General features: G+C 44.8%; 1 protein-coding gene and 1 long non-coding RNA gene across 2 annotated transcripts in view; one reads left to right on the top strand and one right to left on the bottom strand.

Annotated features, from left to right (window-relative positions):
• Positions 1-19,378, top strand: part of ARPC1A (actin related protein 2/3 complex subunit 1A) — a 29,607-nt gene extending 10,229 nt beyond the window's left edge. Inside the window, exons 3-10 of the mRNA XM_030300448.1 lie at positions 627-731; positions 6,518-6,740; positions 9,254-9,361; positions 11,755-11,967; positions 14,250-14,325; positions 14,562-14,755; positions 17,027-17,117; positions 18,978-19,378. Coding sequence (XP_030156308.1) covers positions 627-731; positions 6,518-6,740; positions 9,254-9,361; positions 11,755-11,967; positions 14,250-14,325; positions 14,562-14,755; positions 17,027-17,117; positions 18,978-19,016 — 1,049 coding nt within the window. The 3' untranslated portion in view covers positions 19,017-19,378. The remainder of the gene's footprint in view (positions 1-626; positions 732-6,517; positions 6,741-9,253; positions 9,362-11,754; positions 11,968-14,249; positions 14,326-14,561; positions 14,756-17,026; positions 17,118-18,977) is intronic.
• On the bottom strand, positions 211-15,491 carry LOC115503895. The gene is made up of 3 exons (XR_003965532.1): positions 15,406-15,491; positions 15,044-15,045; positions 211-247 (listed from the first exon to the last, which is right to left on the bottom strand). It is a non-coding gene; the product is annotated as an uncharacterized LOC115503895 (long non-coding RNA).
• Positions 19,379-23,142: the final 3,764 nt, after the last annotated feature.

Genomic DNA, 23,142 nt, shown 5'->3' with positions numbered 1-23,142 from the left:
CTGAGCCACCCAGGCATTCCTCTACAAAACATTTTATTTTTTTTTATTTTTTTATTTTTTTTTGGGACAGAGAGAGACAGAGCATGAACGGGGGAGGGGCAGAGAGAGAGGGAGACACAGAATCAGAAACAGGCTCCAGGCTCCGAGCCATCAGCCCAGAGCCTGACGCGGGGCTCGAACTCACGGACCGCGAGATCGTGACCTGGCTGAAGTCGGACGCTTAACCGACTGCGCCACCCAGGCGCCCCTACAAAACATTTTAAAATATGGGATCCAAGTAGAGGTAAAAGTAATAAAAGGAATTTTTCAGGGGTGAATATTAGGAAACTTTTTTTTTTTTTTTTTAGAGAGAGGACTCAAGTGAGTGAGGGGCCCGGGGGGCAGGGTGGGGTGGGGGGTTCGGAAGCAAGGCTTACCCAAAGCGGGGCTTGAGCTTACCCAAAGCAGAGCTGGCTTAGTTGGAGGATCATGTGACTTTTGATCTTGCAGTTGGGAGTTCGAGCCCTATGTTGGGTGTAGAGATTACTTAAAAAAAATAAAAATCTTTAAAAAAAAAAAAAAGCCAAGTGTAACATACCTCTTTTTTGGTCACAGTTTCAAGTTAACTCTTGACTTTTTTCCTCCAGAGATTGCTCTTAGCCCCAACAATCACGAAGTCCACATCTATAAGAAGAACGGGAGCCAGTGGGTGAAGGCTCACGAACTCAAGGAGCACAATGGACACATCACAGGTAAGAGAGACATCTGTGAGCTTAGTGTGAGACTTGCAAATTGAGTGCTTTTCCATTTAAGTTTTTTTTTAATGTTTCTTTAATTTTTGAGAGAGAGCAAGAGACAGAGTGCAAGCTGGGGAGGGGCAGAGTGGGAGACACAGAATCTGAAGCAGGTGCCAGGCTCTAAGCTGTCAGCACAGAGCCCAACGTGGGGCTCGAACTGACAAACCCATGAGATCATGACCTGAGCCGAAGTCAGACGCTCAACCAACTGAGCCACCCAGGCATCTCTAGTGCTTTTCCATTTAAATGAAGAGCCTGATAAAGTAAGTCTACCATAGTATTTGAAGCTGTGCAACATTTATGGAATTTTCTTTAGAAAACTTGACAAAACATCATAATAATGGTATCCGTTTTTAAGTGCTTCTTTTAGCCCAGCTGGTTCACAGCACTCTACTAGTGTTAGGGAAAACACTGATCCTTCTCTGAGGACTGAAGAGCTTAGATTAGGTGATGAAATGTGAAAGGAAAACTAGATGGCCCGTCAGCAGAAAACGTAAGCCACTCAGCACTGTGTCCCCAAGTGCTGAGGGGCCGCAGTGTCTTCCAGAAGCTTTCTGTATGTTGTTTGTGGCGGGGAGGAAGACCTTCCAAAATACTGAAAAGGACAAAGAGCAATATAACACCCACATTGCCACCGCTTAGAATTAACAACTATGTCTCTTTTTTCCTGGGCCAGAAAACTGAGGAGACAAAGGTTTAATAATCAGGAGTGGCATTCAAGATAATGGTACAGTCCCCTTTCATCTGCCAGTCCTATCCTATTCCCATTCCCCAGAAGCAGTCCGTAATTCGGTATGACATTGTCCCAGTTCATTTTTAATACTTTTACATACATAGACACATATTTGTAAGCAATACAAATTTAGTACTATTGGCTAGTATTTTCAATGCTACACAAATGGCATCATGTTGCACATCTCCTGCAGCTTGCTTTTGCATCTCATGTCGTTCCTGATCTCTATGTTCATCAAGTTTATTCCTTTTAACTGCTGTTTAACATTTCATACCTCATTTATTTACTGTTCTCTCCACTGAAGGACATTTAGGTTGTTTCCAGTTTTCCTTATATTAAAGTGCTAAATGAGCAGCCCTGTGCAGATCTCTTTGTACACACGTGAATGTTTATTGAAGACTCGTACATCCTCACCTTTGCCAGGCTGGTCATAGTGCCTTCACCCCCACAGCCCTATAGGGGAGTGCTTACTCTCCTGCATCCCACACATACTGGATACGGTCAGGCTGTCTGATGAGTGAAAGGGTGGTGTCTCTAGAAGTTACATTTCCCTGATCGATGGAAAGGTTGAGCATATTTTCAGAAGTTTGTTAGCTATCTGGGTTTACTTCTCATACTTTACCGTCCATTACTCCTGACCATTTTTCCATTGAGTTTTTATCTTTTTCTTGTGGGTTTGTAGAAGACTGAATCTTAAAGCATTGCCTCTGAGGCAGATTCCTGGATGTACGTTAGTTTTCATCTTTGACAAAAACTGTTGATGAATAGATGGCTAATGGTGGCAAGCAGGGCAGTGCAGAGTTTCATTAAGGAACTGTCAAATAAGGAAGGAAAAAGAGTAAGAGAGAAAAGTGGAGAATTTCTATAATGGTTTTCAGAATTCAGTGACCCAAAACCTGATATCATATTTCAAGAGCATGAATTGCTTTGTTATGAAGTGATACCTGGCCATTTTTATTTATTTATTTTTTAAATACTTTTAATGTTTTATTATTTTTTTATTAAAAAAAATTTTTTTTTAATGTTTATTTATTTTTGAGACAGAGAGAGACACAGCATGAGCAGGGAAGGGGAAGAGAGAGAGGGAGACACAGAATGTGAAGCAGGCTCCAGGCTCTGAGCTGTCAGCACAGAGCCTGACACAGGGTTCAAACTCACGAACTGTGAGATCATGACCTGAGCCGAAGTGGGACGCTTAACCGACTGAGCCACCCAGGCGCCCCAGTTTTGATTTCTTTTTGAGAGAGAGAGCATGAGTCAAGGAGGGGCAGAGTGAGAGGGAGACACAGAACCCGAAGCAGACTCCAGGCTCCGACCTGTCAGCACAGAGCCTGATGTGGGGCTCAAACCCACAAACTGTGAGATCATGACCTGGGCCGAAGTCAGGTGCTTAACCGACTGAGCCACCCAGGCACCCCGATATCTGGCTATTTTTAAAAGAACATACTCACTTACTGTTATGTTCAGAAACAACTCTTGTTCCTTGACCTTTACTCCTATAATTTTTTCTTTATCTATTTTCTGGCTGAGTTGATTCAACCTCTTGCTTTGAACACTTTGGTCAAGCACACCAAAACTTAATCTCCATAACCTTTCAATTACAAATTTCTCACTGAAGTCTTAGATTTTCCTTCTCCTCTCAATGACATTTACTTTTTAAGTGGGCAGCAAAGCGACTGATAGTGATTTTTTTTTTCTAATCATGACCCTGGAATTTTGCCTCTAATCTTCCAACATACTGACTGGCTTGAAGATACCCTCTCCCCAGAGAGAAACAGCGTGTTTTGACCTTCTGCACCCTTTATATTCGTTTCCCAGCAAAAACTCGTGACCATCCCTTCTTGCTTTTAAGTGATTTGTATATGGTTCTAGTGAGCAGCAGGGGCCAACTGACTGGACTACTGAACCAGCACAAAAGACATAATGTGTAATTTCTATTTTTGTTGCTGTTGCTTTCCCATGACCTTATTTCTATTAGGTTTGGCCTATTTTTCTTTCTTTAAGTCCCTTTGCCAGTGGCATTATGGCCTAAAAATAAGAACATTCATACTTTAAATTGGAATTTGATCATTGGGAAGTACATTTAAGTGAGAAAGGGCTAAGGTTAAAGGCCAAAGAAATAGCCAAAAAAGTGAAATATTCAGTTATTTTCTTTTTCTCCCCTGCTTCTTTTGGAATCCTTTGAACTTAGGCCTGTTTTCATCCAAATGCTCAGATGACCTCTTTTTTTAGATCTTAAAAAACTGTTGTTGGAAAAATCTAAGTATAACTCTGTGGCAGGAGACCAGGGATCAAACATAGTTTCTCAGAAAGATAGTAACTACAGGAAAAAAAAAATCTCCTGAAGCTTTCTAGAAGGAAAAAGACCAGTCAGTACTACAGAGAAAAAGAATATGGTTAACATCAAAGCAATACCAGAGTAGTGGAATTTGTTTCTTTGAGTTTTTTCTTTTTTAACGTTTATTTTTGAGAGTGCGTGCATGCGTTCTTGGGAGCAAGAGAGGGGCAGAGAAAAAGAGGGAGAGAGAGAATCCCAAGCAGATTTTGCCCTGTCAATGCAGAGCCCAACGTGGGGCTCCAACTCACAAAATGTGAGATCATGACCTGAGCTGAAATCAAGAGTCAGATGCTTAACTGACTGAGCCACCCAGGTGCCCCTGTTGATTCTTTTTTTTTTTTTCCTTAGAGTACCTCATGCTTAAGCACCTCAAGAGTTCTTATAAAACATGAATGTGTTTAATTAGAGTGGTGATCACATGGAACAAGGAGTGAAATTTTAGATTGTCAAATCATCACAAAATCCCTGAGTTTTCTCACTATAAGGCAGTATTCTGGATGTTAGAGGACGTATTTATTTTCTGTTGCTGTGTAACAAATACTACAAACGTAGCAGCTTAACCAAAACATATATATTATCTAATAGTTTTCGTGGGTCAAGAGTCTGGGCATGGTTTATCTGGGACCCCTGCTTAGGGTCTCACAAGTTGTAATCAAGGTGTCAGCCAAGGATGAGTTCTCATCAGAGCCTCGACCAGGGAAGGATCCACTTCCAAGCTCCTTCAGATTGTTGGTGGTAGAATTCATGTCCTTGCAGCTGTAAGATTCATGAGGGCTGCCACACCCTTATGTAATCTTGTCCACAAATGTACATCGTATCACCTTTGTGGCATTCCATTGATTAGAAGCAAGTCACAGGTCCTGCGCACACCTCGAGGGAGGGGACTTCCATAGGTCTGTGGTCTGCCCACCACAGTAGTTTCAGAGATTGCTTCCTGTTGTCAGGAAGCTTATAATCAAGTTTAGAAAAGACATTCAGGGCGCCTGGGTGGCTCAGTCAGTGAAGTGTTACACTTCGGCTCAAGTCATGATCTTGCTGTTCATGAGTTCGAGCCCCATATAGGGCTTTGTGCTGTCAGCTCAGAGCCTGGAGCCTGCTTTGGATTCTGTCTCCCTATCTCTTTGCCCCTCCCCCACTCATGCTCTGTCCCTCTCTCTCAAAAATAAATAAATAAGCTTTAAAAAAAAAAAAAAAGAAAGTAAGCAAGACACTCATAAAAATAACTAGTTTGCATCACACTTTGAGGAGTTTATCATAGATCATTTTAACCAGAACAGAAAGGTATGTTCCTGAATGTTTAGTCCAGTGTTATCTGTTAATAAATGGTTGGAAACTAACAAAACATTCAACATTGGGATGTTTGGGAAATTATTATGATAAGAGCAATGTTCTGAAATAATGTGTAAACCAGTACTAATTTATAAAAAGCAGAAAAAATGTTTGCCATAATATTAATACCATTTTGGGGGAGAAATGTGTATGGACATAAGAATGGGCTTTATTGACTTCCTGCATGTCTCTTTGTGGTGTTTGTTTTATAGTAATGTGAGTATTACCTTTGTAATTAAAAATGAAATTTTAACTCTAATAAGGTTGCAAGATGATCCTATAATAAATAGATTTATAGTCAAAATACACATCACTTAGAATACACTCCCCCACATCTTTTTCCCCTCAGTGGTGCAAATAATTGAGCAGACTATTCCTATAGGTGAATGAATGAATGAACTAACTCTTTCTTCATACAACTGAAATCACTGTGTGTTATGACCAGTGGACACTTTGATTTGTAGTCATCTTACTTTTTTCCATATACCTGTTAAGAATGTTAATGATTAATTTTTAGAGAGATATCTATAATAATTAGTAATATTTCCTTCATTTCCAATAATACCTTCAATGTGGAATGATATTTATAGGAAATAACCTCATCAAGTAACTATAAAATGATTGAGTCATAGCAGATTTTACTCTTGGTATATAACAAACTGATCTTGACTTTGGGATCCTTCACAGACCCACCAATTAAGTAAAGGTTTGGTCAGATATGAAAAATAAACCTTATGTTCAGATACATATGTAGACCTCTTTCTAATTTAGATGCAGAGATACTCAAGGACTCTCTCCAGAACTTGTATCATTTAGGTTAGTTTAAATGACAGTGACCCTCAGAAGAATGTATAATGAATCACAATTTATATTTTCCCTCTACTGAAGATTATTTTAATTTGCTCTGATGTTGTTTTATTTAGATGTGGCAGACTTTCAGTTAATGTCATGGAGTGAGGTCTGTTAATGAATGAATAATGGTACTTTAAACACCCCTCCCCCCCCCACCAAATATCTAATAACGAGGTAAGAAAAAGATCTTCAGGTCTTCCACCTGTGAACAGGTGGAAAAATGCTGCTGCTTAGTTTTTTACCCCCCACAGTTCTGAAACAGGTCTGTTCTCCCTGGCCTTGTAGAGGATCCTGAGTTGCAGAACTTTGCAGAGAAACCTTGCCTTTGAGTGTGAGGTGACAATCAGGACCATAGATGGGGGAAGGACGGGGCTGGGGAGGAAGATACCAGGCCCCCGTGTAGCCCTGCCGTGGCAGTGCCCCCCCTGGCTGTCTCATGGCTTTTATCATGGGCCAGACAAAGCAGATGACACCACGCCTCACTTGCAGGTATCGACTGGGCTCCCAAGAGCGACCGCATCGTCACTTGCGGGGCAGACCGCAATGCCTATGTCTGGAGTCAGAAAGATGGTGTCTGGAAGCCAACCCTGGTGATCCTGAGAATTAATCGTGCAGCAACTTTTGTCAAGTGGTCCCCGCTAGAGAACAAATTTGCTGTGGGAAGTGGAGCACGACTCATTTCTGTTTGTTACTTTGAGTCTGAAAATGACTGGTGAGCAACAGCTGAGTATTTTTTATTTCTGTCTGTGGAATTACACCTTTGGACCACCTGTGTTCTTGGTGACTTCGTGAGTCCCTGGGTGAAGGCTTACCTATAACTTCAGTGTTTCCTCATCTGGAGATTTTTTTTTTCCTCTGAAAATCTCCATTTCCTCTGAAGATTTTTCCTTCTTGTGTGCACAGTGGGTCAAATCTCACATCTTTCTCATATTGATAGAGACCTGTGGCCCTATGTTCTGAAATCATAACCAGTATGTACTGTAAGATGCTGCTCTCCTCAGTCTGTGCTGTCCAAACTGTTTTCTTACTCTAACAGGGAAATCATAAACTTGAGAGATTCCCATGACCTGAGGAATGATTTTTTTAGATACAAAATATCTATGATTCCTACAGATGACAGTGCTCGCCTTTTTTTTTTTTTTTTTTTTTTTTTTAATTTATTTGCTAACCAGAGTGCCTGGGTGGCTCAGTCGGTTAAGCATCCGACTTCAGCTCACGTCATGATCTCATAGGTCCTGGGTTCAAGCCCTGCGTTGGGCTCTGTGCTGACAGCTCGGAGCCTGGAACCTGCTTCTGATTCTGTGTGTGTCTCTCTCTCTGCCCCTTCCCCGCTTGTGCTCTGTCTCTCTCTGTCTCAAAAATAAATGCTAAGAATTTTTTTTTAAATTTATTTGCTAACCAAATCTGTGTCTTCGTATAATATTTTACTCATTTGAGCTGTTGAAGTAAAAATTGACCAGAATCTTGGAACTGTGATCAGCTTGTTAAACTTTTTGTATAAATTACTTATAGCTGAGCCACTCAAAATACAGAGATTGATTTTATGGCTAAGTAACTTATTTTACCTATTCCTTCCCACTTACTTTAATAAGAAAACAACTCTGCTCTATCTGGCATGCACTCAGAAAGGGTGGTAAGTAGCCTTCAACATGGAATTGTCATTTAGTACGAATCTGGCAGTGTTTGTATTTGCACTAAAAATAGCAGAGTATACATTACTCTTTGTGTTAGCGTTACTGTTTCCTTTCTACTGAAACAGTGAAAGGAATGGATTATATTAATGTTTTGTAATTGAGTGAAATCTCAGAAATTTTGATTCTTTGAAAAGAAAGTCTGTAAATTTGCAACGATTCAGTTAGGAATTGAAGACTTGCATTTTTCTTTCAAGCACACGTAAAAATAAGTCTAACAAAACGTTGCCTGGCAAAAATCATTTAGAAGACTCACTGTAATGAATAGATAAGAAAAATTTTCCTTCCTAGGTAACCTTCAGTCTCAGAGATTGCTCACATTTTTATTCATTGAAAAATAGTTTCGAAAATAGGTAAATTGGGCTGTACTGTAGTGCAAGGTATTGTCATTTGAACAAGCTATATGTTCAGAGGCATTTCTTGGCTATAGAACAACATTTTATTGGAATGATGTGAATATTTTAAAATAATCTCTAAAAGCCTTTAAAATAACTTCATTATAAGAAAGTCAAAATGTCTGTTTTTCAGAATGAAATTTTTTATATAAGTTCCTAAGACAGATTCTATGGAAACGTAATTTGGCATTCAAAGATGGGCGTTTGGCTTGATATTCAGTCTCTCAACTCTTACCTTTTTTTTTTTTTTAAGTTTATTTACTTTGAGAGAGAGAGAACACGAGAGCAAAAGGCAGAAAGAGGAGAGAGAGAGCAGCTCAAGCAGGCTCTGCTCTGAAAGCACGGAGCCCAACATAGGGCTGGATCTTACAAACCGTGAGATCATAACCTGAAGTGAAATCAAGAGTCAGATGCTTTTAATTTTTTTTTTTTCATGTTTATTTGTAAAGAGTTGGATGCTTAACCAACTGAACCACACAGGCATCCCCAGTCTTTGAGCTCTTGAACAGCAGAACATGATTGGTTTTTAAGCAGCAGTTTAGGGGGAGAAGTTGAATTAGCTAAGCCGGAATAATAACTGATCTCAGTTATAAATATATCTCAGACATAAATCTCAGACATAAATATCCCTGGAGTGGAGCTAGAGAATTAGAACTTCTGAGAGGTTGTGATTTTCTTGGTTGTGATTCCTCTGTGAAAAAAAAGAATTTGCAGCTTCACAGAGGCTTAGAAAAGAAATGAAGTTATTTTACAACCCAGACTTAACCCGAAATGAAATAACAAGTCACTAAATGTTTATCATAAAAATGTAAGTAATTCAAACTGCAATTTTTATCTGAAAGGTTAAGGTCACATGTAATCTGAAATTCCACGGAGCCGTATCCAGAGTTAATCCATAAATATAATTACTAACGGGGATCCCATGATAGCCAGGAAGGCTCAGAAGGGGCTGCTGTGATGAGAATGTTGTAAAAGACAGAATCGAAAGGACCATTTACGGCTCTTCTCCCTCTCTCCTTTCCGGTCTCTGGCGGAAGGCCTGGTAGCCACCTGTGTTTCACCTGACACGCACTTGTAGGTCCTTTGGGAGCTGTTGCTTGATGTGTGGATAAACTGAAATGGATTTTCTCCTTTTGTAGGTGGGTCAGCAAGCACATTAAAAAGCCGATTCGCTCCACAGTCCTCAGCTTGGATTGGCATCCTAACAATGTTTTGCTGGCAGCAGGATCGTGTGATTTCAAATGCAGGTGGGAACAAATGAGAATTGGTAGGCAGAATTGATCTGTTCATTGTTCATCTTTCACATATTTTTTTTAAGTTTATTTATTTTTGAGAGAGAGAGAGAGCCCAAGTGTGGTAGGAGCAGAGAGAGAGAGAGAATCCCAAGCAGGTTTTGCACTGTCATTGCAGAGCCCGATGCAGGGCTTGAACTTACGAACCATGAGATCATGACCTGAGCTGAAGTCAGAAACTTAACCAACTGAGCCATCCAGGCGTCCCCATCTTTCACATATTCTTAAGGTTTCTTTGCTTTGCAAAGTACTGTGCTAGGCACTGCAAGGGATTCGAAGATGAGTGGAGCTTGTGATCTAGGAAAGCAAGCACCAGAGAGGCCGAGGTAGAGGGAAGTGGACTTGGAGGCGCGGGAGTGGGGAGATGTAAGAGTGGGGCCCGGAAGTTCACCTTAGGCAGAGCATCCGTGTTTGGAGCAGTGATCTAGTGGCCCTCGGACCACAGTATTGTTTCTTGTTTGATAACCCAGGCAGGGACTTGGCAGATTCCAGAGTGAGGCTAAAATGAACAAAACATAGCTGAACAGTGCACTGCTGAGCTATTACTGCACTGTTGTTCCTTTTCAGTTAAAGCTTTTTTATTTGTTGTTCGTGGGAGGCTAGAAGAAACAGCCACTTTGCTAAGAGCTTTAAGGTCAAACGGTGTAATTTCTTTTTAAAGTTATTCTTTATCAAGAAGGCTTTCTTCCCTTAGAAGAAAAGCAAATAAATGTTACTTCATGTTGACTGGTTGGTTGGTTGGTTGGTTGGTTTTTAAAGATACGTGTGGGAATTTGGCTGTGGAATGGGGGGTACAGGGGTGTCAAGGCACTCTCTGGAAAAAGATTGGTTCTTAAAAAAAAAAAATTGTTTCTACTTAAGAATCAGTGTAACAGCAAAGATGCATAGACATTCTTAAGGAGAATTCAGAAGTTTTGTTGTCTGTGACATGTTAGCCAGAGTCATTCTAGCTCCCGTAGAAGATGAAACTGAATGATCCATACCACCTGGGTTATCAAGCTGTGTCTAAAAAATCTGACTGTGAAAATAGGTTACCAATTCTTTTGTTAATATTACTTTCCAGAAATAAACTTTGCTTTGACTTGTAGTCCTGTGGGTAAGAGTCTGCTCAGGTCGCACTCTTGAGTTGGCGTCTGAGAACCACCAGCTATGTCTTGGTCTCCGGTGGCTAAAGCAGTGGCCGTTGCGATGCTAACTTACAGCCCAGTGATTCTCATGATTCTCATTCTCAGTCCCATAAAAATGGAGAACGAACTGATGGCTGCCAGAGGGAAGGGGGGTGGGGGGATGGGTACAATGGGTGACGGGGAGAGGGAGGTACAGGCTTCCAGTTACAAGGTGAGTCACGGGAATGACCGGGAATATAGTCACTGATGCCGCAAGAGCGGTGTATGGTGACAGATGCCAGCTGCACCAGCAGTGAACGGGGCATAAAGCGTAGCGAAGCTGAATCACTGTGATGTACGCCTGAAACTAAAGTAAAATTGTGTGTCAGCTCTACTCAATAAAAAAAAATAAAGCCCAGTGATTCTGAGGTCACGTCCTGTAATCTCACTGCGCCTTTTGCCTCCCTAGTCCTCTGCCTCTTCCAGAGCTGCTGCTGTCATTGTCATTTGGGAGGAAATATCCCAGATCATTTTAGGGAGTCTCTAGGTCCAGAAGTTCTTGAAGAGAGGCTCTATGAAGTAGAAATAGCATCGGGGGCGGGGGGGGGTTTCCCAGACTCTCTTTATCCCTCCTCACACACAACTTCGTGGAATTCGAGAGAGAGGCTGCTGACAGCAGGCCGGAAAGCACCCTTCTTCAACCCAGACCATAACCTGCCACAGAGATGCGACAGGGAGCCCAGGGCCGCGTGAAGCCCGCCCTCCTGATAGCACGAGGGGGAGCCTGTCTGCTCTCTCACTGGTCTCCCTTGGCTTCCTCCTTGGGTGTCCCTTTCTTTAAATGGGTTCATACCACTGCTTTATTGCAGCGTAGCAAATAGTTTCCTCTCCTGCCGTTGGGCTGTGTGGGCTTCCTGGCCTACTGTGTTGAGACAGGAAGGAATGCTGTGCTCAGCGGGGTCTGCCATGTGCGAGGGGGCGGCGTGACAGCAGGACCCTCCCCCAGAATTCCACACTCCTGGGAGGGAAGGGCCTTTGTGTTCATTACTTCTAAAACTGCACCCCTACGCCTGCGACCATTCTTGTCTTAAGAGATTTGTGTGTGTGACTTTGTCATGTTTTTCTCTTCAAGGATTAATCTCTTTGCATCCTAAGACCCCTTACGGCAGCTGCCTGTGGCCTGTTTCTTTATACACATATTTTCACCTGCTTTGTCCTTCTTTCCTGCCCCTTAAACTACAGAGTGTTTTCTGCCTACATTAAAGAAGTGGATGAAAAGCCGGCCAGTACGCCATGGGGCAGCAAGATGCCTTTTGGTCAGCTGATGTCAGAGTTTGGTGGCAGTGGCACTGGTGGCTGGGTGCATGGGGTCAGCTTCTCTGCCAGTGGGAGCCGCCTGGCCTGGGTCAGCCATGACAGCACCGTATCTGTTGCCGATGCCTCAAAAAGCGTACAGTGAGTATTTGCCTTTTGTTTGGAGTTAGGGAGTGGGGTTGGGAACTCTCCGCAGCTTGGCCAAGGCTGTTCTTCCCTGGGTGCCGGTTCAGGATGTGAGCATAAAACTCTGACCCAGAACCGCAGGGCCGCCTTTGAAGTCCCAGACACACGTTTAGATTATCCTTTTGGGGAAATTTGAAAGAGTTAGGTCTCACTTGCAGAAACACTTCTTAATGGAGGTAGTGATGGTGATTCCTCTGAAGGACCCTCCTGGCCTGCTGCTGCTGCTGCTGCTAAGAGTTCCTTCACGTGGTTAGTTTAGTCTGTTACTGTGGATTCCTTACGACAGGTAAATGTCATCCCCCAGCCTTAAGTAGGAGATAAGTTCTTACTCTGTAGTCAAGGAACAGTGACTCCATTCATTTGGGACTCCATCCAGTAATACTTAAAACCCCGATGCCAGTTCGTCTGGAGTATGCTGGAAGAACTCGAATTACAGTGACTCATTTGTGAGTGAGACACCTGCCCAGCCTTGGGGAGGGCACCAGGCACCTTGTCAGACGTCGGAATTTTTATCTGCTCATCATGTTGGAGGGACAGAGATGATGATTGGAATTCCTTCCCCTTACGAATCTTTGTCTTTCCTGGTGAATCCTTTTTTATTGGCAGCTAAAGGTTACCCACCTTTAAAGATTTCCTGACTTGTTGCTGTGTGCTGAGAACTGCTCACATCAGGTGACTCTGTCTCCCTCTGCTGCATGGTGACAACAAAGTGACATTTCAAAGAGAATATTTTTTTCCTAAGTGGATTGAATTGTGGGTTTTGGCAGAGGGGGGAGTTGTTTTATTTTAAGAGAGAGAGTGGGGGAGGGGCAGAGAGTGAGAGAGAGAAAGAATCCCAAGCAGGCACTGTGGTTGTCAATGCAGAGTACAATTCAGGGCTTGAATTCACAAACGATGAAATCATGACCTGAGCCAAAATCAAAATTCGGATGCTTAACTGACTGAGCCACCCAAGCGCCTCTTACTTATTTTGAAAACACCACCTTAAATGTTGTGGTCTCCCAGGTTTTTATACACATTTAGGTACTTCATGTATCTTTTCATTTTTAACACAAATGGGGTTATGCTATACATTTTGTACAGCAGTTTGCTTTTTATTCAGTAATGTTTTGATGTCATAGTTATTTGATTTGTGTACAGTTTGTTGTAATGTGTAATAAGCTTTTAGCACGTGCTTATTACCAGCCCCTGTCTGCCCTCCTATTGATTTATGATTTGGCTTTTCCAGTCCTGCAAGTCAGATGACATTCTCCACCCTTCCCCTTCTCGAACGTAAATGTTTTATGTAGTAACAGCCAGTGTTTTATATAGTAAGGTGCCCCAGTAAGGCCTTAAGATGAGGTACTAGGACTTTAATCCGATGCCAGTGGTATTGGCAGGGGGGAGGGGGTCTCCTTAGACATAGTTTTCTAAATTCTCTTTTACATGAAGTTTTCTAAATTTCTCTTTTACATGAAGCTCTGAGATCCTAATTCAGCAACCAACGTGTGTGCCTGCCATCTCTATGTGACCTGTTGGCCAGGTGCTGGAGCAGATAACTACTATCTGTACGTGTACACACATGTGCCCCAGCCCAGTTGTGTGTGAGATCCTGGCTGGCTAAGGCAGTGTCATATTCATCGGTGGCTCCAGCTCCTCCCCCAGTGCCTGGCAGAAAAAAAGAGAATAGACTCTTCAGATGTTTGTGCCCACTCTCTGGGAGCCCAGGGTGAGCACAGGCAAGGAGAGGATGGCAGCACAAGGCGTTCAGTCATGAGTGACAGTGACAGTGACAGGAAGAGTGTTGGGTGGCCAGAAAGGAGAAGCCACTTTAGGGTGAAGAGGTCCAGGAAAGCTTCATGGAGGTGATCTAATTAGAGCTGAGCTTCAGAAACCATGTGGACTTCGGATAAGCATGTGTGTAAAGGGTGTGGGAGCAAAGGCAAAAGACGGGAAAGAATAAGGGTCACTGGGGACCGTGCCGTAGACCAGTCTGTCATGAGTGGGGAGGCCCCAGAAGCAGGTGGGGCCCAGGCCAGAGAGGCCAAAGACCTCTGTTTCTGCAGGTTACCCCAGGGCTGTGTCGGGCTTGAGATTCTTGATTCCTGAAAGTGTAGGTCATGGGGCTCCTTTTAAGCATAAGAGCTTGTTTATACTGTCCAAGCGCCTGTGAAAATGGGTCCTTAGTCATCTTCTGTGTCTATAAAGAAGCTGTGTGGTCTGTTCCATCTCAATTTAACAATTGTTCTTGTATCTAGGGTCTCAACTCTGAAAACGGAGTTCCTGCCCCTGCTGAGTGTGTCATTTGTCTCGGAGAACAGCGTTGTAGCTGCCGTGAGTATTTCTCTTTATTTCCCCTCGCAGTACACTGTATTTAATTCTCCAGGACGGGAACAGCGCGTGCTCTGTGACTTGCTGTGCTCTCACAGGCCAGCACAGCCTTTTAGGACAGCTGGCCTGTGAGCCTGGGTGGTGTGGTGTGTGGTGTGCGTGTCTGTGTGTGTTTAAGTGCGGTGGTGAGTGTTCTGCTGAGGGGCTGGTAGGTAGGCCTGACCGATGTCTTGTTTCAGGGCCATGACTGCTGCCCGATGCTCTTTAACTACGATGACCGTGGCTGCTTGACCTTCGTCTCCAAACTAGACATTCCAAAACAGAGCATCCAGCGCAACATGTCCGCCATGGAGCGCTTCCGCAACATGGACAAGAGGGCCACGACTGAGGACCGCAACACGGCCTTGGAGACGCTGCACCAGAATAGCATCACGTAGGTGCCACTCAGCCACCTGCAGCCAGGGCCCCGACCACCTGTAGAGAAGCGCTTAGGTGACCAAGATGCCTTTCTGCCTCCTTGTTTCCTGGCTGGATCCCTGTGCCAGTCGTGTGTGCTGTGTGCCCAGACATTCCTTTGGGAACAAGAGCAGGGACAAGTCTCTAGCCTCCCGACTGCAGACTCTTATTTTCAGCTTGTGACAGAGTCATTCTGTCCTTTGAAGTGCAGATGGCACGAGACAGCCTCCCCCACCTCGAGCTGCACTGGTCCTGTTGCCGCCACCGCTGTGTGAGCCGCCTCCTCCCAGGGCTGGCATTCTTAGACCGTGGCTGAGAACGAGAGGAGACCTTCCTGAACGTCCTGCTCCTCTCAGTGAGCACAGGACAGGAACACTGGTTATACCCGTCATTTCAGCCGTGGGTTTCTAGTCACACACACCAGTAAGAAGATGATTGAATGAAAGAAACAGAATTATTTGATACCATATGGTAAAACCAAGGAGTTTCTTGACTTAAATTTTCATCAGGCGTATGTGAACTGTGTTTTATCCAAAAGGTTTGATTTTTTGTTTGTTTGTTTTAACTCTAGAGAAGTGTAGTTTGCTCTTGATATTTTAAATGACTGTGGTCAGAGTTAGGTACCACAGAACTCTCTCTTTTTGATTAGACCTTTTGTGTTGAGAGATTTTCATTGTGGTGATGATGGTGGGAAGAAGAACAGAAAGGTCTAGACTTTCTCTTTGAGAGAATTATTAAATGCACCTTGTGCTTGTGATCACGTTCAATGGAAAGGGCTGCTGGACTTAAAATAGGCTGAAAATACCTGCACTCTCTTGAAAAATAATAACTTGAGGGGCGCATGGGTGGCTCAGTTGGTTAAGTGTTCGACCGGCTCAGGTCATGATCTTACGGTTCGTGAGTCTGAGTCCCACATCAGACTCTGTGCTGACAGCTCAGAGCCTGGAACCTGCTTCGGATTCTGTGTCTCCCTCTCTCTCTCTGCCCCAACCCCACTTGCACTGTGTCTCTCAAAAATGAATAAACGTTAAGAAAAAAAAGTAAAAAAATTAATAACTTGGAGGTCTAACAGAACTTTTCTCCACACTTCAGGTTCTTTGTCTTGAATGAGTTTCAAAACTATTTCTTATGAATTTCTCTTAAGTTTCTCTGCAGACTATGTATCAGGAAGGAAACAACTCATTGCATCTTTTGAGACTTTCAAGTAAAAAGACCCTTGGAGATTGGCAAGGCTCCTTTTATTTGCAGATATTAAATCCTCTTTGCCTTAAGCAAAGGATCGGCAGACTTTTTCTGTAAGGGACCAGAGGGTAGATATTTTAGGTCCTGAGAAGGTATAGAGGCTCTGTCAGCTGTGCACATCTGTTGTGGCACACAGGCAGGCATTGGCAGTATGTATCTAAATGAGCGTGGATGTGTTTCAGTACAACTTTCATGGACACAGAAGTTTGAATTTCCGCATAATTTTCACATCGTGAAGTAATAGTCTTCATTTTTTTGTCACCATTTAAATCGTAAGCTATTCTTAGCTTACAGGCTGTACAGAAACAGGCCGTGTGCACCGTTTTGCCATCTCCTTCCCCAGACAGAATGTTCTAGACGTTTCAGAGGAAAAAGAAAAATATTGTCTGAGCTGTGGAATTGATTTTCTTGAAAGTTTTTCAGATAATTAGGCCAAGACAAGTTGCTGCATTAATCTCTTCCTCTACTTTGCTTGCTTGGAATCCTGCAGGGTGTCTGAGTGTTGCTCATGTTTGCAGTGATTAGTTTCAAATGCAGGGAGAGCAGGGAGAGCTCTTGGCTTACAGGCCCTGGTTGTCTTGGAGGGTGATTTGGGAGTTTCTGTTTGGAGCCAGTTGAATTTCAGTCATGCTTTATCCTGCCTCTAGTTTGTTTTTGTTTTGTTTTTAATTGTTTCCATCTCCGTCATTGCTGTGGTCCTGCCCACACTCTGCTCCCTGGCAGTTTGCATGCTGTGTGCCTGGCTCGTCCTGCTTCTCTGCGTCACTGTAATTAATACAGCTTCTTACCTTTTCTCTCTTTTCAGTCTTGACTTTTCTGGATGTCTGGTAACGAGGTGCACTTGAATGTTTTCTGAGGCAGATTGCCGCAGCCTAATCTTGATGGACAACTTAATATTTTGCGGTTGGGAATTCCATTTCCTTAAAATGCCCTTACACTGTTAGGAAGGTTGGGACTCACTCCCACCACATATCTTACAGTCTCTCTTGTTTTTCCATCTTTTCAGTCAAGTGTCTATTTATGAAGTGGACAAACAAGATTGTCGCAAATTTTGCACTACTGGCATCGATGGAGCCATGACAATTTGGGATTTCAAGGTATTTTCTGCTTTTCAAAAGAAATCTTGTTTGTGTGAAATTCTTCCTGTGACCAGAATGTTTCTCATTTCTTGGAACAAAATGTCAAATCCAGTGCACATCAGAAATGTAGAACAGGAGACTGTAGTCGTCTTTAAAACCAAAGTCAGGGCACCTGGCTGGCCCAGTCAGTGGAGCGTGTGACTCTTGGTCTTGGGGTTGTGAGTTCGACCCCTACATCGGGTGTAGAGGTTACTTTAAAAAACAAAAAAACAAAAAAAAAAAAACCTTAAGACTTGAAAGCCATTGGAAGAAAACCAGACTTTCTCAGTGACTTGGGGTACATCCTTCTAGATGTCCATTTATCCGTGGAGGAAAAAATTCAGTGCTGTTTTTGTAGCTGGCCCTGTGTTGGGCACCAGTGTCTTTATAGATACATTTTTGTGGTTTACACCCATTAATCTAGTAAACGTTTGCTAAGTGTCTGCTGGGTGCCAGGCCTCGTACTAGGCACTGAGGACACCGAGGGGAGAGGGGTTCGTGTGGCAGAGGGGGTAGGGGTTAGGTGGATCTGCAGAAGAGCAGCCAGTGCCCGTGTTTCTACACCGAGGAATTCGGGGGGCACATAAACTGCCAGCGCTGCAGGGAAGGGATGGGCTGAGCTGTATCTCCAGGTGCAGTGGGAGTTCAGGGCACGCGGGGGCGCGGGGCAAGTAGGAGCCGCAGGTGCAGACCAGCCGAGCTCAGAGCACATTCTGGTAGGAGGCACCACCGGTGGTTTGCACTGTGACGTGGGTCTTGCAGAAGCACCAGATGGAACTAGAAGGGCCTGTGGCGTGGTCAGAGAGAGGGAGCTGGGCTTTGTCTGCAGACACCCAGGAGCTGGTCCAGAGCCAGACGGCAAAGCACCAGAGAGTAAGGCGTGGGCGGCCTGGGCAGAGGCTGGGGAGTCCCGTGATCCAGTGAGGAGATGATCTCCAGCTGTGGCAGGGGCTGTGACCCAGAACTTCTGCATTGGAGGGAGATTTCAGAGGCCAAATGGAAGGGCATCGTGACACTGAGGAACAAGCAGGGGGACCCTCACACTCTGGCTTGGCGATTGGGCAGATGGTAGACAAGATGAGGAACCAGAGAGGAGGAGCAGGAGGAGGAGAGGCTGGCCCCTGTGTGCAGCCCTGTAAATTTAATCTCTCAGTGGTTAACCTCCAAAACAGGTTAACGTTCACAGAGTTTTGCTACTGCCTGTGCATTTCCACCGTGTTCGGTGTCCCCCCGCCCCCGCTCCTTGGGTGAAATACATAATATGGAATAGCCTCCAGAATATTTGGGAGAAACAGAGTGTCTTACTCAAAGTCTCTCCCCACCCTCCCACCTTTTTGTCTTCCGGCACTTTCCATCCTGGGCATCAGGGCTGTGAAATTAGCTCCCTGGGCAGTTACACTCTACACTTTATTCTTTGACCCCTCTAAGCTAGGAGGTCCCAGGGTAGTTTCCCCTTGGTCCGTCTGCCTTTGAGCACCTGCTGTGTGTTGTGCACCTGGCTGGCTGCTACGTGGCCTGTGACGTAGGAGGAGGCAAAGAACATGCACATATTGGCCCTCATCACTATGGGCCAATGGCACAGGGAGGAAACATGCAGGTGGGAGCGCTTCCAGACCCTGTGGCTTGGAGCCATGAGGACAGGGGAGCACATGGCTGGAAAGGGCCAATGGGGGGCCCAGTGCTGGGAGAGCATGTCTCACAGGTGGGCAGGGCCAGATTTGGGGGCCACAGGGCAGGGGGGTTGTTGGAGGTAGGTCAGGGAGGAGGGGGTGGTCAGGGGGAAGACTCCAGGACCGACAGTCCTCAGTAACCTTTGGTGTTCTTCCTGCCATTTTCAAGACCTTGGAGTCTTCTATCCAGGGCCTCCGGATAATGTGAAGCTGAGTGAGCCTCCCAGATCCAGCATGACAAACTGACAAAAGTGACAAAGTGTGCTGACACGGCCCGCCGTTTGCATGGTGGTGAGGAGAGCCAGCCGCAAGGAAACACTGAAGACACGTATCACGCAAATATTGTTTGTGTGTTTTTGTTTGAATATAATTGGTGAAAGTGTTGGTTTTTTTAAAAAAGCAGCAATGATTTGGGTTTTTTGTTTTCTGTTTTTTGCTATTTCATTCCATTCTTGACCAAAGCTTCTCTTGAAGTAGTTTATTATGGAAAATTGTCACACTAACTTAAAGGAAAGGGTGGGGAGATATGTAAATTGTCTGCTAAACAGTTAAATAAAAATACTGAATGTGTTTTTGGCTTTGTTTCGTTATAACTACTTTTAGTAGAAAACTATGGACAAATTCTTTATTAAACTATTTAATTTTTAGGGTAAAATCTTTATAACCAGGTTTTTTTTTTTTTCTAATTTTTTTTTAATGTTTATTTATTTTTGAGAGAGACAGAGATAGAATGTGAGTGGGTTGGGGCAGAGAGAGAGGGAGGCACAGAATCTGAAGCAGGCTCCAGGCTCCGAGCTGTCAGCACAGAGCCTGACGCGGGGCTTGAACTCACAAACCGTGAGATTATGACCTGAGCCAAAGTCGGATGCCCCTGAGCCACCCAGGCGCCCCTTAGGGTAAAATCTTAAATTCTCAGTTGCTTTATTTTAATTCTATGAGAGCACAAGCCGGGCAGAGAGAGAGGGAGGAGGAGGGAGGGAGGGAGAACCTTAAGCAGGCTCACACTGAGTGCAGAGCCCGATGCAGGGCTTGACCCAATGACACTAGGGGATCATGACCCAAGTGGAAGTCAAGAGTCAGATGCTCAACCGACTGAGTCACCCAGGTGCCCCTAACAAAAGGTTTTATAAGGTTTTAAAAATTAGCTAATTGTACACAAAGGGGCTGATGCTCTTTAACTTTGAGTTTATCCTTTACATTGGTAGTTTTTCCATTGTCTTAGGGTTGCAGAATTACCCACAGGGAGCAATTTTTAGCAATGTCCAGGGAGGCCCAATCAGTTAAGCGTCCAACACCTGATTTTGGCTCAGGTCATGATCTCACAGTTTGTGAGATCGAGCCCCATGTCAGGCTCTGCGCTGACAGCATGGAGCCTACTTGGGATTCTCTCTCCCTCTCTCTGCCATGCATGCGTGTGCACACGCAAGCTCCCTCTCTCTCAAAATAAAAAGGGCTCCTGGGTGGTTCAGTTAGTTAAGTGTCCAGCTCCAATCATGATCTCATGGTTTGTGAGATCGATCCCCGCATTGAACTGTGCACGGACAGCAAGGAGCCTGCTTGGAATTCTTTTTCCTCTTCCCCACACATGCACATACTCTCTCTCAAATAAATAAACTTAAAAAAAAAAAAATGTTTAGCTTTGTGGCTTTTACTGCCAGGAGTGGAGTCTTGCAGTCTTCCATGAGTCAGATATTTTGACTATGATCTGCTGACTTTTAGGTTAAGGGTCAACCTAAAACCAAAATGGCATTACTTTGGTCACCTTGCCTCCCAGTGACTTGAAGACAGCTCTAGTTTTAGGACACTGGTAATTTTGCCCTTTGGCAACTCCTGGGAACGATACTCCCCTCTAGGAGGGGATCTCTGCGGCAGAGGTATTTGCTGTGGCCTCCTCTCTGGACCGCTGGTGGCAGGAACCGCTTGTATAAATGTGTTTGCACCAGTGCACAGGCTGTTGTCCCAGAGGAGAGACAGAAGTAGCCTCTAAACAGGAATTAGCCAAAAGTCTTTTAGTTTAATTAAATCACATGGTTTGGCCAACAGGCCCAGAGGTTTTTAGAGAAATGTATTCCACGAGAGAGACAACAGCAAGGGAGAAACATTTCTAACTTTGCCTCCAGTAATTTAGCCAGAGTGGGTTGTTTGTTTGTTTGTTTTATAACTTGGGCCATGTCTCCCCCAGGGAGGAAGGCCCATCCCAGTGAGGACAGCCAGAAACCCACAGCCCTGCAGTGCTGGGGGCTATATACTATGCACCCCTCTTCCTCTCACTAGCTCCGAGACTCAGGCCATGCCTGGGGCCACAATTATTACCCATCTGGAGAGCCTCTGGGTGACTGCCAAAGCCCTTTCATTCAAGCCTTTGGGCTCTGATGGCAGGTTATAGTTCTGCCAGGTTGTGTGACCTTGAGCCATACAGTTAACCTCTCTGAGCCTCAGTCTCCTCACCTGTAAAATGGCAGTAAAAACAGGAATTGGTAATTCCTGTTAGTAAAGCTGAGGTTTGCTTTTAGGCTTTGCACTGACGCCATAATAGCCCCGCAGACCCTTATTAACAGTGGGGTAGAATGGGAACCACATATGAAGGCTCTTGCTACCTGAAGAAAAATTTAAGTTATTTGCAGAGTATTCTGAGAAAATCCGAAGTCTGCCTCAGAACCCAGGTTAATTGCTTAGGCATGACTCTTCAGTTTGGCCCCGAAGCCATGTGTGCCCCACTCTGGAGGCAATGGTGTGAAGGGCCAGGGTTTCCCCAGGTGCCTGCAGTGTGGCTGAGGGACGAGCGACCCCACGTGGACTCAAGTCCCATGTAGATCAGTATACAAATCATGAGGTTAGGTTGCTTGTTTATGCATGTATAATTAGAAACCGGGTGCAGTAGGTAGAATAATGCCCCCCCACCAAGATGTCCATGTCCTAATCCCTGGAACTTGTGAACTTTGCAGATACAATTAAGAGCTCAGGTCAGGAAGAGGATCCTGGATTACCCAGCTGGGCCCGGTATCCCAGGGATCCTTATGAGAGGGAGGCAGGCAGGTGAGTCAGAGATGCGGCCACAGGTTAGAGAGCCGCCGGGCCACGGAGCCAAGGAACGCCCGCAGCCTCTGGAAGCTGGCAAACCCAGGAAACCAGGTCTGCCCTGAGCCTCTGGAAGGAACGCCACGCTGCCTGCTGAGACAGGAGACTCTGGCCTCCAGAAACGTAAGAGAACATGTTTGCGTTGTCTTCAGCCGCCCTATTTGTGGCAGGTTGCTCCTGCAGTGACAGGAAACTAATAGACGAGGTCCGTTCAGAAAAAGGAAGGAAGTATGGTCTAGAGCAGTGTTTCACATTGAGGGTCAGAGCCCATCAATGGCTGTAAAAATCAATTTAGTAGGTCACAACTGGCATTTGAAAAACTGAACCCAGAGAAAATATTTTGCGTGTGTCAACGATACCTAGGTTTCAGATATACGTGGGGGCGTGTACTAGGTCATAGTATATATCACTGTGGGTCGTGATCAGAAAAAATTCGAGGGGCACCTGGGTGGCTCAGTCGGTTAAGTTTCCGACTCTTGATTTCGGGTTCAGGTCATGATCTCACAGTTCGTGTGTTTGAGCCCCACGTCGGGCTCTGTGCTGACTGTGTAGAACCTGCTAGGGATTCTCTCTCTCCCCCTCTCTCTGTCCTTCCCCCACTTGCACATGTTCTCTCTCTCTCTCAAAAAATAAACTAAAAAAAAGTTTGAAAGGCACCACCGTAATGTCAGTCCCCTCAGGGTCCCAGGAAGGGTACTGTAGCCACACCTTTGCTGCACTACGGTGAGAATCCTGGACCAGGCACCAGCACAAGCAGTCAATAGGCATTAACTACTCATAGCAACCCTGTAGGGTTGGAACTGGTATAGCCACATTGTATTTATTTATTTTTAATGTTTACTTGTTTATTTCGAGAGAGTGTGAGTGGGGGGAGGAGCAGAGAGAGAGAATCCCAAGAATCTCTGCTCAAAGCATGGAGTCCAACGTGGGGCTCAGTGTCACAGCCGTGGGATCATGACCTGAGCCAAAATCAAGAGTTGGACGCTTAACCCACTGAGCCACCCAGGTGCCCCTATGGAACATTGAAAGGTGACAAAGCCAGGCCAGAGAGGGTTGTGACGGCCCACATTGGAACACCGGCAAGCTGGCCAGAGCCCTGGTGGTAACCGCTAAGCACGCCCCCTGCTGGGCTTGGGCCGGGAGTGCAGATGCCTAGTGACCAAGCTCAGGGGCGGGGTCAGGTCACTGAAAGTGACGGGAGGGGACCTTTCCAACTTGTACCTTGTGGGGTTTTGTTGGAGTTTCCAGCTGAACTG

This window comes from Lynx canadensis, chromosome E3 (genome assembly GCF_007474595.2).
Source record: "Lynx canadensis isolate LIC74 chromosome E3, mLynCan4.pri.v2, whole genome shotgun sequence".
NCBI lineage: Eukaryota > Metazoa > Chordata > Mammalia > Carnivora > Felidae > Lynx > Lynx canadensis.
This window is presented reverse-complemented; position numbering and strand designations above follow the sequence as displayed.